The following is a 13638-nucleotide window of genomic DNA, read 5'->3' on the forward strand; positions in this document are numbered from 1 at the left end:
CCTGTTCTTTCTATACATCTCTATTGCTACATCATACCATGGACTAACCATTGCCCTCTTTACTACTGGAAATAGAGTCATTAGTGTCTTTAAATCAACCAAATTAGAGAAGAATTCCAGGAAACCTAGCACCAATGCAGAAAACTCGTCCTGAAGATTCTGTTCCTCTAGAACCACTTCTAGTACCAGAATCTATATCAGTAAGGGTCCAACCAAAGAAGCAGAAACAGTCGCATATATATTTAAAGAGATTTATTGCAAGGCATTGACTTAAGTGATTGTGGGGGCTGGACAGACAAGTCTGAAATCTGTAGGGCAGGCCACCAGGAAGGACAAACTGGAACTCAAACAGGCCTGGGAAGGAAGCTGCTGTCCACAGGCAGAATTTCTTTTTCACTGGGGAAGCCTCAGCTCTCCTCTGAAGGCCTTTTGACTGACTGAATCAGGCCTATCAGGATTATCTAGGATAATCTCACTTGCTTAGTTAACTGGTCACAGACTTTAATGACGTCGACAAAATACCTTCACAGCAACACCCAGATTAGCGTCTGATTGAATATCTGGAGACTGCAGCCTGGCCAAGTGGACACATCTAATGACCGTCTCCCCTGCCCACAACCACCCGGTAATTCAAGGACTCTGGATCAGCCTCGGCTTTTCCCTTGGACATACACTCCCACCCTTACCCTCAGGTTGCTGACAGTCTAAACAGAGGAGGTGAGGAACCTTAGGACTGGGGCATCCCATGTGTTTAAATGCAAGTCAACCTGCACAAGCAGTGCGTGGAATTTTTAAAAATTATGTAAAATGCATATAACACAGAATTAGCCATTTTAAAGTATACAATTCAATGGCATTTAGTACATTCATGTACATTTAGTACATTTAGTACATTAGAGGTATAACCATCACCTCTGTGTAGCCCCAAAACATTTCATTACCCAGGAAGGAAACCTCATATTCATTAAGCAGTCACTCTTCAATCTACCCTCCCTGCCTGGGCATTTTAAAACCAATCTGTACAGCAATGTTATCAGGGCATCATGAGGGAGAACTTGAAAGTGTAAAAGCCTGCTGTACTTGATGAGCTGTTAGGGGCAGAGGTCCCCTCCTTGGTAGGCAGGGACTGACATCCAGCTACTCTTTCACAATATTGGGGCTGTAGTTGGGTTTGATGGCTTCGGCAAGTTCCCGAGCATACATCTCATATCTGCCCGTCATCTGAAAGCAAAACACAGGCAGAAATTCTTGTTTCATAAACGTCCCTCATTTACTCACCACCACCTCTAGCCACTAGAGGGCAGCCATGGGACAGAAATTTGTTAGGAAGGCCCGTTGAGGGGATAGTTTCAGACTATGTAACAGAGAAACAACCCCTGTGTGACCTCTCGGCACTGATTCCGGTGCTATAGCTAAGATGACAGATGACAGAGGACTCACACACTCCAGCCCCTCCTGCTGGAAGACCTCTGTGATCTGTTATCCGGAAGGTGTGGCCTGCCCCAAGGCAGAAGGGAAGAGGGCTGTCCTTCCGTCTTACAGAACCCCAGAAGAACAGCCCACAGCCCAGAGAGGGGAGTGACTTGCTCCAGGTCCCCAGACGGCAGTGAAGTTTGCAGGTATTTGCACCCTGGTGCACCCTCCCGGCTCTGGTCTGGGAGAGAATGGGGGCAGGGCTAGAGAATCTACCCAGCATCTCCTCCCTCTCTCCTCCCCAAAGTCCCAGTAGGAGCTCAAGCCCATCACCATAGTTTGGGAGGGCTTTTGCATTCAAAAAGTTACTGATGAGGAAACATTCTGTTTATTGTGTGGAATACAGCATTAATCTGAGCTTCCCAGGAAGAGGAGAGATCTTCCCAGGAAAGAGGAGATGTTCATGTGGGCCTTGTTTGTCTTGTTTGTCTGATGCGGATCTGAGACTCAGGGAACATGCCCAAGTACCCATGCTCAGGTAAATGGAGGGGAGCTGGTTCTTCCCACAGAAGCTGGGCAAAGTCATTCAGCTGTGAGGACATTCATTTGTATGTATTCATTGGCGTGGGTTCTGAGTTGATAGAATACTGTTGGACACTAATGCAGCAAACTCCATCTGCATCCAGGATGAGACAGTATATTCCAGGGGGGTCCGGGTCCTGGGCCATGGCTGCCATGGAATGGCTCCCCATTCCAGGAAGGCGGGCACTTATGCTCCTCCCATAACCCCTGGTGTCACACAAGTTAGGTCTCAAAGGCCACTTGAGACCTTGCAGTAAAGCCTTCTGTTTTACAAATGGGCATACTAAGGCCCAGGAGCAGAAAGGGCTTGCTTAAAGTGACTGGGAAAGGTGGGGAGGAGGGGGCACACAGCTGTGATAAGATGCCATTTCTTTGCATGACCCATTTCCCTCTACCATCAAGGCCTAGACCATGGGGCCGGGCCACAGGCAGAGCCAGACACCCACATTTATCTTGTGATAAGTACAAATGCCTGGAAAGGAAAAAAAGGATTAGAGAAGCCAATCCACTCTATTCTCCAGACAAATGAAATTGAGATTAATTTGTTTGAAGGCGCCCAGATTCTAAATCAGACAAGAGGAGAATTTATTAGGGTCTGCTGCCTGGGCCTTACTTGATGCAGTGGTTCCTCCCTCACACACCAGCTCTGGGAGGAAGAAACCTGCCCCTCCACTCAGCTTGGAGTCTCATCTGGCTGTTCTGGAGAGCAAACCCAGCGGCTGTAGTTTCTAGCCCTGAGAGCAGGATGGGGGCTCAAGAAGAGGAGCAGGGCAAGATCAGGGGACTCAGGGACCCACCTTGAAGTTCCAGATGTCATTCACCTGCCGGCAGAGGTTCAGGTCAAGCTCGGCAACCAGCAGCCCGTCCCGATTGCGGGAGAGACCAGGGGTGCGGCTGCTGTCCGGGCCTGCCACGTAGCTCGAGCCATAAAAGTAGCCGAAGTCCTGGTGAGCTTTGAAGGAGCAAAAGAAAGAACCTGTGAGCTTGTGCAGGCACATAGTGGATTCTTCAGAGAGATAGGCACATTGAGTGACATCCTAAACAAAGGGTCAGTGCCACCCTCCCCAGCATCTGCCAAATGCTGAGGCCCAAGTCCCTGAGTCCCTCCTCAGGCCTGAGGTCAAGGAAGTTTTTCCAAAAGTCAACTTCACAGCCCTCACCTCTGCCCCTGGGAACATTCTTAAAGGTCACCCTTGTAGAAGTATTAGCCCTTACTCCCAACATTAGCCACCCACAGCCCAAAGGAGTCACATGGCTCTGTAGGGCTTCCTGTGTGACCTGCTTCCTGTGGTGGCCCAACAACGTGAGCTGGAAGCTCTGCCCTCACTTGCCTTGCCAGCTCTGTCTACTGTACCCACCTCCTTCCATACCTCGGTCCCCTCACAAGTGGGCTAATAGCCACCCCACAGGCATGTAAGGAGTAGGTGGGCACAGTGCAGGGCCCAGCAGGGGCTTGGACACAGTAGATTCCCAGCAGACTTCATTTCCCTGCCTCTTCTGTGACTCTGACTGCAGAGAGCTACCTGGGATTGGAGACTCTGGAAGTCTGGGGCCTCAAATGAGGGGATCTGGAACCCTTTCAGGAAGTGCTTTTCTGGGAAACAGACCTGCTCCATCCCCTCTGCCTTATCAGGGGATACCCTGAGGTAGTTCCTCCTTGGTGGGCGCTTCCCTCCCACATTTCCAGCCAGAGAGGTGGGACCAGGGGGTGGGGAATCCTAGTAGAGGTGAGGTGGTACCTGCCCTCAGATCAAAACAAGCTGTGGATTCTAGGAACCCAAGACAATCCATGCCAGTGTTCTGGGACAGCTGTGCAGCTTGGGGTGGGGGGATGGTAGCAGATGAACAAGGACAAAGGAAGAGAGGGAAGGAGATGTGTAGGGTGGATAAAGCACCCCGTCTTTCAGGGAGCTCACAAAGGGCTCCCCCATATCTTCTAGGCCCATCTTATACCAATCCTGGGGGAGGGGTAGAGTCCAATCCAATGCCATTCAATTCCCATCTGGGGAATGATGTGGTCACAAGCCCAGGACTGCCTATCCAAACGTAGCCATGGTCAGGCTGCCCCCACACTGTGGGCCATAAAGATGAGAGCAGTGCACGCCTCCGACAACATGCCACATGTGCAGACAAGGCCTGTGGCACAGACCCTGTGGCAGACAGAGAATGGGACAGCGAGGCCCACCCCTCAATTGCAGCCACCATGGAAATTCACAGAACATACCTTTCTTCCCATCTCCAGAGGTAAATTCATTCGGGAAGTGCTCCTGTGAAATAAAACCAAGGTAAGGTAAACCTATAGGTGGCACTACCACCGCATCCACCACAAAGTCGGGCTGAGGAGGCGTTTTTGTGAACAGTTAAAGCCAGAAGGAATGGCCTGTAGTCACTGGGCAATCAACAAGTGCTTATTAAACGTCCCTGCTAAGTAGCCAGCATTGGGCCAACACAGGCAGCCGGCGGGGAATTTGACAGGCAAGGTAAAAACTCAGACTTCATCTCTGGGGAGTTTATAATCTCCTGGGAGGGGGAAAAAAAAAAAAAGATGCTTTGCAGAGTGGTTCTCAGGGCTGTGGAAGGCATCTGAGGTGTATCCGCCTGAGAAATAAGCCCCAGCTTGGGGTCTATGAAGGGAGTAAGGGGGTGTCCACACGTGGTTTTCAATATCTTCCCTAAAGCCTAATGGAAACTGCATATCAAGCTGTGATGGGGTTACACAGGCTAATTAAAACACTGAGTTTGTTCATGTTGCCAGAAACGTAGAAACTTCGGTTATCTCAGACTGAGCAGATGCTCTGATTAGATTTTGGCATCCGATTAATAAGAATAGGAAGGAGATTATTACATAATAAACGCATTGTGTTTTTGTAGTCAGGGTCATTCAGTGCATGGGGTCAATGGGGAAAAACACGAAACTGGATACGTGGTGGGGATAGGGTGACAGCCATTCAAAACGGTTTCAGCTAAAAACCAAAACGGACAAAAACAGAAGACGGACATAGGAATATCTTTAAAAGTAACAGACCAAGCCAGTCTACCCCCTTTCGGGACCCTAGCATTTATGGCCTTCACACAGAGGGAGCAGGGAGAAGAGGTGTGACATGTCCCCACCAGGGCCAGCAGACAGTTGCTTCCCCTTGTGGACTCTGCTGGCCGAAGAGGCCGGGTTCCCTCTCGGCAGGTAGCCTTCCTAGCAGCTTATCACTCTGTCCCCTCCCCAGCACACCTGGTTAACCAAACCTGAGAGACCAGCCAGACCTCAGGGACTTACCTGGCCCACACGGTTGATAGCACAGGTGAAGCAGTGATTTGCAATGGCTGCGTTTCTGGCCTCAATTGGCCACAGGGACTCACTGTGAGAGAGAAACAAGAGGAACCATGTGGCTGACTTTCCAGCCAGACTGGGAGGGTGCTTGATCCTGAGTGACAGCCAGGCTGTCGGCCTTCTCAGGTCCGCAGTGGGGATGGCCAGGGAGACTGTTTGTGGCTGTGGGTGACCCCAAACCCACAAGCAGGCCAGCTTGTCCCTTGCTCAAGCCCAAGCAGCCTTTTGGGGAGGGGCTGCTGCAGGACAAAGCAGCCCTGAGCCTCAGTTTCCTTTTCTGAAACTTCCTTAAAGGAATATTGTAAAGACTGACCACACATGCAAAGCTTCTAGAGGGGGCTGCGTGGCAGAAGCCCTGTGACTAGCTCTCTCTCCTTCCCTCCTCCTGGGTCAGGTGAGGAACTCACATTCTGTGCTGGGCAGAGCCTCACCTGGCAAATGTAAGAAGGGAGCTCAAGACTCAGACTGCTGCACTAATCCCGACCCTGCTCTGTTGCCTTGCAAAGCAGTCTCTAGAGAGGGGGTACTTCAGGCCAAGCAAACAGAGTAAACCTGCAAGGAATTGGGATAACTGGAAGGGGTAGATTCTGTAGCAGGTGTCACCTCCCCTGAGCCTGTCCACATTTCCCAGTGCCTTCCTGCTTTCCTCTTCTGAACCCTGAGACTCTAAGCAGGGGATCCCTGGTTCTCTTACTGGCCCAGGAAGGAGGCACCATACAGGTACAGCTGAGCTGTGGGCCTTCTTCAGTCCAGTATTCACAAAGGTAGGACATGGTGGAAAACCTTGCCCCAATTGAAGACCCTGTCCTCCAGCCCACCAATGACAATGTGCCATGGAATCCAGTGGGCCTTCTTGTCACTCTGTTGTCTGAGGAACAACATCATTAAGATTCTGGATTGACAGGTGTAATGCCCACTTAGAAACACTGAGTGACTGAGAGCAAAATGCCCTGGAATCTTCCTTCCTGTCAGCATGCACCTGGTTTAAACTGGGAGTAGGTGGAGGGAGTGGGTGCTTGTCACAAGCCTAATTCTCGGGAGGTTTCACGAGTCTGTAAAAAAAAAAAATCACAGGCTTGATTGAGAGGACTCATTTTGCTGCTTCCCTGCCCCCCACCCCCCAGGTGCTAAGCCAAGCTGACAAAACTTTTAAGAAAGGATTTTTATAGAAACACACCCGTAAATGACATTTTCAGGAATTAAATAGACAGTTGCAGGGTGAGTGCCAGAAAACATCTTTCTTGCAATTCTCCTGGGAGGGTGCACTGTGTAGGACTCAAACCCACAGCTGGCAATAAAACTTTGGCTCTCAAAGCAAGCAAGGGAAAGAAGATGGAGGCTCGTGAGAACCCAGGGTATGCGGGAATCATGGAGAGCCCGATGGGGGTATGGGGACATCTGCCTTATTCCCAGTCACAGTGTGACAAAGACATGCATTGAAGAGATGGAACAGCGACTCTCCTACTGACACACATACATGGCCACATGGGTCAGGATGACTCAGGTCATCAAAAAACACTTCAAGTCTATCGTGTGCTTATAACTGTGGGACCCTAAAATGAGTGAGGACACCCCACCAATCCACAGAGCATGTGTGTATGGGAGGGGGGACATGCCAGTGAAGGAATGGATGGTTCCAGAAGCCATTGCTTGCGTGCAGCTGGTGGGGATTTGCCCAGCCCGGTGCTGAAAAAACACTCACCATCAATTCCATAAACACTCATTTATCATTTTAAGAAAATCACCCAGAATCCCACCATCCTTATAAACCATCTGTTGTAATTTTTCCACACTCCATACCCATTCTTGGCAAAAGAGGTTTACAGAGTTCTGACCATAGCCTGAAAACATCTTTGCTCACAGGCTTTTGTCATGATGTTGCATTATCTTCATAATGACTTTTTAGTGACTGTGCAATAACAAGGAAGAGACGGGCCGAAATTTACCTAAGTCTGACATTTCTCTCACCTCTGGCTTCAGCCTTTTCCTCCTTTTTTAGGTACTCTGTCAGGTAAAGTTCTAGGCGTATTATCTGGTCAAGGGTGTGAACATTTTAGGAGCTCATGAAACATACCGCTTTCCAAAGGACGTGTTACCGTTTTAACTGTCAGCCTCACCATACCCTTGAAAGGCATGAGTTGGATGACTGTTGGTTGAGGAAGGAAAATCAATAATTTTTAATAAGCCTAATAGACTGCTGGAGACATAAATAGTTATGTGCATATTACATTGGGGTGCTTCTGTTTGCTTAATTGGGGATAATAAAAGCTCAACAGAATAAGGTCAGGGAGCTGGCCATCCGAGTCTGAGGCCACAGCTTTGCCTGCCCTGGCCCAAGAGCCGGTATAGGCACTGATGCTCAGTGAATTGGCTTCAGGTTCCTCAAGGGACCCTTGCAGGTAGATGATGCTTGCTGAATGTCTTACACATGGCCAACAGGAGGGGGCTGCTCCAGGGGGTGGCCCAGAGGTTCTGCCCAGGTCTGGATGCTGGATGACCAGTAGTTTACCCTATGTCACAACTGCCTTGGACTCTGTCATAGTAACTAAGCTGCCATGAGGCCCCAGGGAAATTCTTCAGGGGATGTCCAAGATTTTTCTCTTCTGACCAACAGCACCCCTCCTGGACACAGAGATAAACTTCAGGTGCATGGATGGGGCAGGTGACTTGAGGGAGCCAGCCAGGTTTGTGCTCTGCCTCACTGAGGGGGCTGCTGTGGAAACTGGAATGCTATAAGGATGTCCCTCTTGAGAAGAGAGCCCCATGCTCAAAAGAAAAGGTAAAGTAAATATCACATTCTGACCTTCAGAAGAAATTTGACTAAAATTTAGTCAAGAGAGAAGAGTGACAGGGATAGGCCATCAGGGAACTCAAAGCTGCCCACCAGAACTGCCCCAACCACTCCCCATGGGTCCCCCAGGGACCCACTGCTAGGGCACTGGCAACCAGTACAACACAGAGTGAAGACCAGCACCTCCTGCTCCAGGAATCCTGCTTTGGAGGAAGTGAGTTGGGGAGAAATATAATTGCACATAAATTCCTAGAGTTCTGGTACTTGTTAATGATGCAAAACTAGAAACCACCCAAATACTCAGCCGTTGGGGAAGAGACAAGCAGAGGAAGTGCAGTCATGCCAGGTCATCTTAGCTTGCCCGCCATTATTAAGTGAGCCCCAGGGGTCTTGCACAGGAACCCAAGGGCTGCCGGGGCCCACCCCACAGCCTTGATCAGAATAGATCTATCTGTTTCAGGATTAGGCTGACACCTAAACACGTGTTAGGTGTTACAAGAAAAACCCTTTGCTGGTTAAAACCAAGTTTCAGAGTCACTTAACTGATCTCTTAAGGACCCTCACAGCTTTGAGTCTCTCATTTGCTCCTTCTCTCATCCAGATGTCTGACTTCCATGTGCTGGATGTTGCAGATAAGAGTCTTAGGTATCCTCAGTCCCCCTAGCAGGGGCCATGACAGGGAAAGGAGCTTATGCTGGCCAGGCACCTACTATGCTCTGGGTACTTTAGAAGAGGAGCTTTTTGGAATCCTGACAATTATAGGATGGAGGGGAATTATTACCATCTCAGTGTTCAGAATAATAGCAGAGAATAGTATTTTACAGCAAAGCAGCCCTTAAGGGGAATTTTAATTGACGTTGAGTAATTTTTTTCCCCACAGAAAAGTTGCGTAAATACACAACACACAATCCCATACTCATATTTGTAAGACAACCTGGTGGCCGCAGCTGCGCACGGCAGTTTACTAAACCCATCTCGGAACCCTGCAGCCTGGCGGTGGGTCTAAGATCGCTAGGTCCCAAGAACCCTCCCAGATCCTGCAAGCTGAGAGACCTGAGTGCTCCGATGGTGGCTGAGGGGTTGAAGATGATCTCAGCCCCGTTGATGCTGTACATGAGCCAGTTGAGAGGGTGGTGCCGCCCGTAGCAAATGTTCACCGCGATCCTCCCGAACTGAGTCTGGAACACGGGGTGTCCGAGGTTTCCCTCCATGTAGTAAGTTGACTGAAAAACAAGGGCCATATGTGAAAACCTCTGGGCTGTACAATTTCTCTTTCCTTAGACTTGACGGAAGAAATAAAATATTGCCAGTTCTCTAAAAGTAACAGTCTTGGCTGTGACTCATGTCTGACTTCAGCTCAGGTCATGATTTCATGGTCCGTGGGTTTGAGCCCCGTGTCAGGTTCTGTGCTGGCAGCTCAGAGCCTGGAGCCTGCTTCAGATTCTGTGTCTCCCTCTTTCTCTGCCCCTCCCCTGCTCACACACACTCTCTCTCTCTCAAAAATTAATAAACATTAAAAAAAATTTTTTTAATCGAAGAGGGGCTCCTGGGTGGCTCAGTTGGTTAAGCAGCTGACTCTCTCTGACCCTCCCTTGCTCATAATCTGTCTCTCTCTCTCTCTCTCTCTGTCTCTCAAAAAATGAATAAATGTTTAAAAAAAAATTTTTTTAAATTGAAGAAACCAGACACAATAACTACAAGCCAACAACTGGGAAATCACCATGGCTTAAGCATTTACCCACAATTTCTTTTGTGGCATGTCAGAAAAATCCCCAAAGCAACTTCCCACAGTATTTTAAGGATAAACTTTAGTTAGGTTTCAATCATGGTACAACTAAAGGCTAAAGTTTGGTCGATGTTAACATGAGTTAGTCAATGTCTTCACCAACCACATGTTCCTATAAAGAATGTCAGAGCAGAAGGGACTGGAAGCTCATCCAGAGCAACCGTCACCTGCTAGGGGAAAACCACCATGGCCTCATGGGGCATGTGACTTGCCCAGCTGGCCTCTCTGCCCCCTTGGGGTGCCAGCCCTGGGACATTTTCATGGATGGCACTGAGTGGGGGCTAGAGGACTAGTCAGGGTCCCAAACAGATATGATTCCAGAACATTTTGCCTCCTCCCATTAATCTCAAAATTTGTCAGGGTCAGGCAGCAACCCGGATGTGCACATGTGGTGGACACTGGAGTAGATCCTGGTGTGTTGAGACAAACCCTTCACTATCTGCTGGGAGCTAAAGATTAATCCCAGGGTAAACAGGTGATGAGCACGTCTTCCCACCCGCATCTCCAGCTGTTACTGAGAAACACTCGGTTTTTCTTTCTCCCTAGGGAATGTCATCTCCCTCTATAGATCCTTCTTTGTCCTCCTGACCAGTCTGAGTGTGGCTGGAACTCCCGCAATCAGGGAGGGCAGCAAAGGACTGGGGAGATTGCATTCTGAACAACTGTATTCATCGCAGATCAAGTTCAGGTTTCATATCTCAGGTATTAGCTGGAGTTTACTTCCCTCCTTCAAACGTCTACCCCTCTTCATCTAATCCACCCGTGAATTGGCATTAACTCATCAAAATAGCTCCCCTGATTTATACCTTGATCATGGGCACAAAGCTCTACCTAATACCCCTGTGCACAGACACGCACGTTAACCTACTGCCATCCCACACATTGACATGGCTAAGACCTCATGTGACTTACAGACAAGGACCCCCTACCTCCCAAGCAAGGGCTAGCCTATGATGGGTAAGGAGCTCAGAGCCTGAAAGGGGCTGAGGAATCATTTCACATTTGTGCATGACTTATTTTCGTTTTAATCAATATATTACTTAACCTCAAAGACAAATTTCAGAAAGCTACGTCAGGTTATATTAGAAAAAGAAATACCCCTCTGTGCTTGGTGTTTGGGACTCACCCAGGACTTCCACCAGAATCCTATCGTCCATGTGATGCAGGACAATGGCGGCACACCCCAGAGCACTGCAGCCACACAGTGTTCCAGCACTGTGTGACATGACATGATCCAACACAGAGTTTTGCTCACAGAAAGATCCACAAAGGCTGAGCTGGCTCACCTCATTGAAGTCACCCACTCTGGGGATGTGGTTTTTCCTGGTCTTTCCCAGGACAGCTCCAGAATTGGAGATCACCACAGCTGTGTTCCACAAAATGTCCCCATGCTCTCTGTCTCGTTCCAGGATGGGGGATACCACCACCATGTCATGCTTCTTTGCCAGCTGGAAGAATGATGAATATAGCAGAGTCCTACTTTTAAATCAACTGTCATAGTTGTTTTTATTGAAGAATTAAATGATCCTGCTAAATAATTAGACTTGGTTCAGAGCTATCTATCATTTTTATTTGTTCTTTGGAAGAATGTCAGTGTTGTCCTGATGCCCAAGCTTATTAGCTAAATAAGAATAATCATCGTCCTTGTGCACTGTTGGTGGAAATGTAAAATGATGCAGCAGCTGTGGAAACTAGTATGGCAATTTCTCAAAAAATTAAAAATAGAACTACTATATGATCTAGAGGTCCCACTTCTGGTTACATATCTGAAAGAATGGAAAGTAGGGTCTTGAAGAGATATTTGCGCACCAATGGTTATAGCAGTACTATTCATGAGAGCCAAAAAGTGGAAGCAACCCAAGACTCCACTGATGGATGAATGGATAAATAAAATGTGGTATATCTGGGGTGTCTGGCTGGCTCAGTCAGTAGAGCATGTGACTCTTGATCTCGGGGTTGTGAGTTCAAGCCCCACGTTGGGTAGACATTACTCAAAAATAAAATCTTTCTAAAAATGTGCTATGTCCATAGGGTGGAATATTATTCAGCCTTAAACAGGAAGGAAATCCTATCATCACATGAATGACATTGATGTCATCCTTGACACGGATGAGCCTTCAAGACATTATGCTACGTGAAATAAGCCAGTCACAAAAAGACAAATTCTGAACGAGTCCACTTCCGTGAGGTATCTAAAGTAGTCAAATTCATAGCAACGGCAAGTAGAATGTTGGTTTCCAGGAGCTGGGGGTGAATGAAGAGTTGTTTAATGGGTACAGAGTTTCAGATTTACAAGATGAAAAAGTTCTGGAAATCTGTTTCACATTACATACAATGTGAATGTATTTACCACCACTGAACTATACTTAAAAATGGCTAAGATAGTATATTTTATGTGTTGTTTACCACAATAAAAAAAAAAGAATATTCATCATACTTCTCATCTATAACCAACCAAGTCAAACCAAACCAAACTCTTTGATACTGAATTCCTTTTGTCTCAAGTAAGAACATCAGGACCTGGTGACAATTATGATGAGCAGCCCCAGACGGTCATTTGTCCTCAACTCTAACCAGCCTGTCACTACCTCTGGCTTTAATGACAGAGAAAGGAAAGGCACAGTGGGCAGAGGTGCTGCTCTGAGCTACGGAAGGGCGTCTGTGGGTCTTGGGCCCCTCTTGCAGACAGGTGTCCCTGGCACCAGCTCTCATCCCCACTCCCCCTTTCCTCTTCCTCTGGCCCTGGTTCAAGCGTGTCATCTACAGTCACCACTTAACCAGTCCCCTCCTCTTTCATCCATAGCACAGAATCAACCTGGTGGATGACAGATTTTTTCCAGTAGCGTGAAAACACTGATGTTTGGAATTGCAACCCAATTTTGATAGAATCGCTTATGATTACAGTGCTGCTCAAAAAATCCCCTATATATATATATTTATATATATATAAAATCTGAATGGGACATGGAGAAGTGAAAAAACTGCTTTGTTCAAGGTGAGAATAAGGATGCCATCATTCGTAACCTCTTTGGTGTTAGGGTGTGTGTGTGTGTGTGTGTGTGTGTGTGTGTGTGTGATAGCTGCTTTATTAGGATAGTATTCACATGGTATAAAATTAGTCCTTTTAAAGTATGCTGTTGGGTGGTTTTCGGTACATCCACGGAGTTGTGCAACCATCACCACAATCTAATTTTAGAACATTTTCATCACCCCCAAATGAAAACCCCATTAGTAGTCACTACCCATACCCTCTCCCCGCCCAGCCCCTGGCAACCACTAATGTGCTTTCTGCCCCTGTTCATTTGCCTATTCTGGACATTTCATATCACTGGGGTCATACAACATTATAAGGTTTTAATAAAGACAAATGAAGACCAATCTCTGTACTGATGAGACAGGCCATACAGAGAAGCTTCCATAACGCAGGCAAATAGCATGGTCAGTAGCAGAGGTTGGGACAAGGACTTGACCTCATCTCTGGTCCCCGAGGGCCACCTCTGCCACTTGCTGCTTATAGAACCCATCATGGGAAGTCACCCCTCCCTGGGCTGTGGCTCCTTCACCTAAAAAAAGCCATTAAGGGCCCTTCTGGCTCTGAAATTCTATGATTTTAAGTGAAAGTACACTAACAAAAGGGCAGCAAATAGTCTTATCTAATCTTATCTGGCAAAACAAGCACCAAATGGTGTGTTTTCCATGGTAAAGGGCCACACCCAGCAGCTGTGGTTGTGCTCTGTGACC

The 13638-nt window shown here is 47.8% G+C and overlaps 1 protein-coding gene across 2 annotated transcripts in view; it reads right to left on the reverse strand.

Moving 5' to 3' along the window:
* Nucleotides 1–250: 250 nt before the first annotated feature.
* UPB1 (beta-ureidopropionase 1) overlaps nucleotides 251–13638 on the reverse strand; it is a 29263-nt gene continuing 15875 nt past the window's right edge. For both annotated transcript variants that reach the window (XM_060612577.3, XM_060612579.3), the window contains exons 5-10: nucleotides 11184–11345; nucleotides 9165–9334; nucleotides 5267–5348; nucleotides 4220–4262; nucleotides 2793–2947; nucleotides 251–1221 (exon numbers count right to left, since the gene is read on the reverse strand). In XM_060612577.3, coding sequence (XP_060468560.1) covers nucleotides 1138–1221; nucleotides 2793–2947; nucleotides 4220–4262; nucleotides 5267–5348; nucleotides 9165–9334; nucleotides 11184–11345 — 696 coding nt within the window. In that variant the 3' untranslated portion in view covers nucleotides 251–1137. The remainder of the gene's footprint in view (nucleotides 1222–2792; nucleotides 2948–4219; nucleotides 4263–5266; nucleotides 5349–9164; nucleotides 9335–11183; nucleotides 11346–13638) is intronic.

This window comes from Panthera onca, chromosome D3, assembly GCF_046562875.1.
Source record: "Panthera onca isolate mPanOnc1 chromosome D3, mPanOnc1 haplotype 2, whole genome shotgun sequence".
NCBI lineage: Eukaryota > Metazoa > Chordata > Mammalia > Carnivora > Felidae > Panthera > Panthera onca.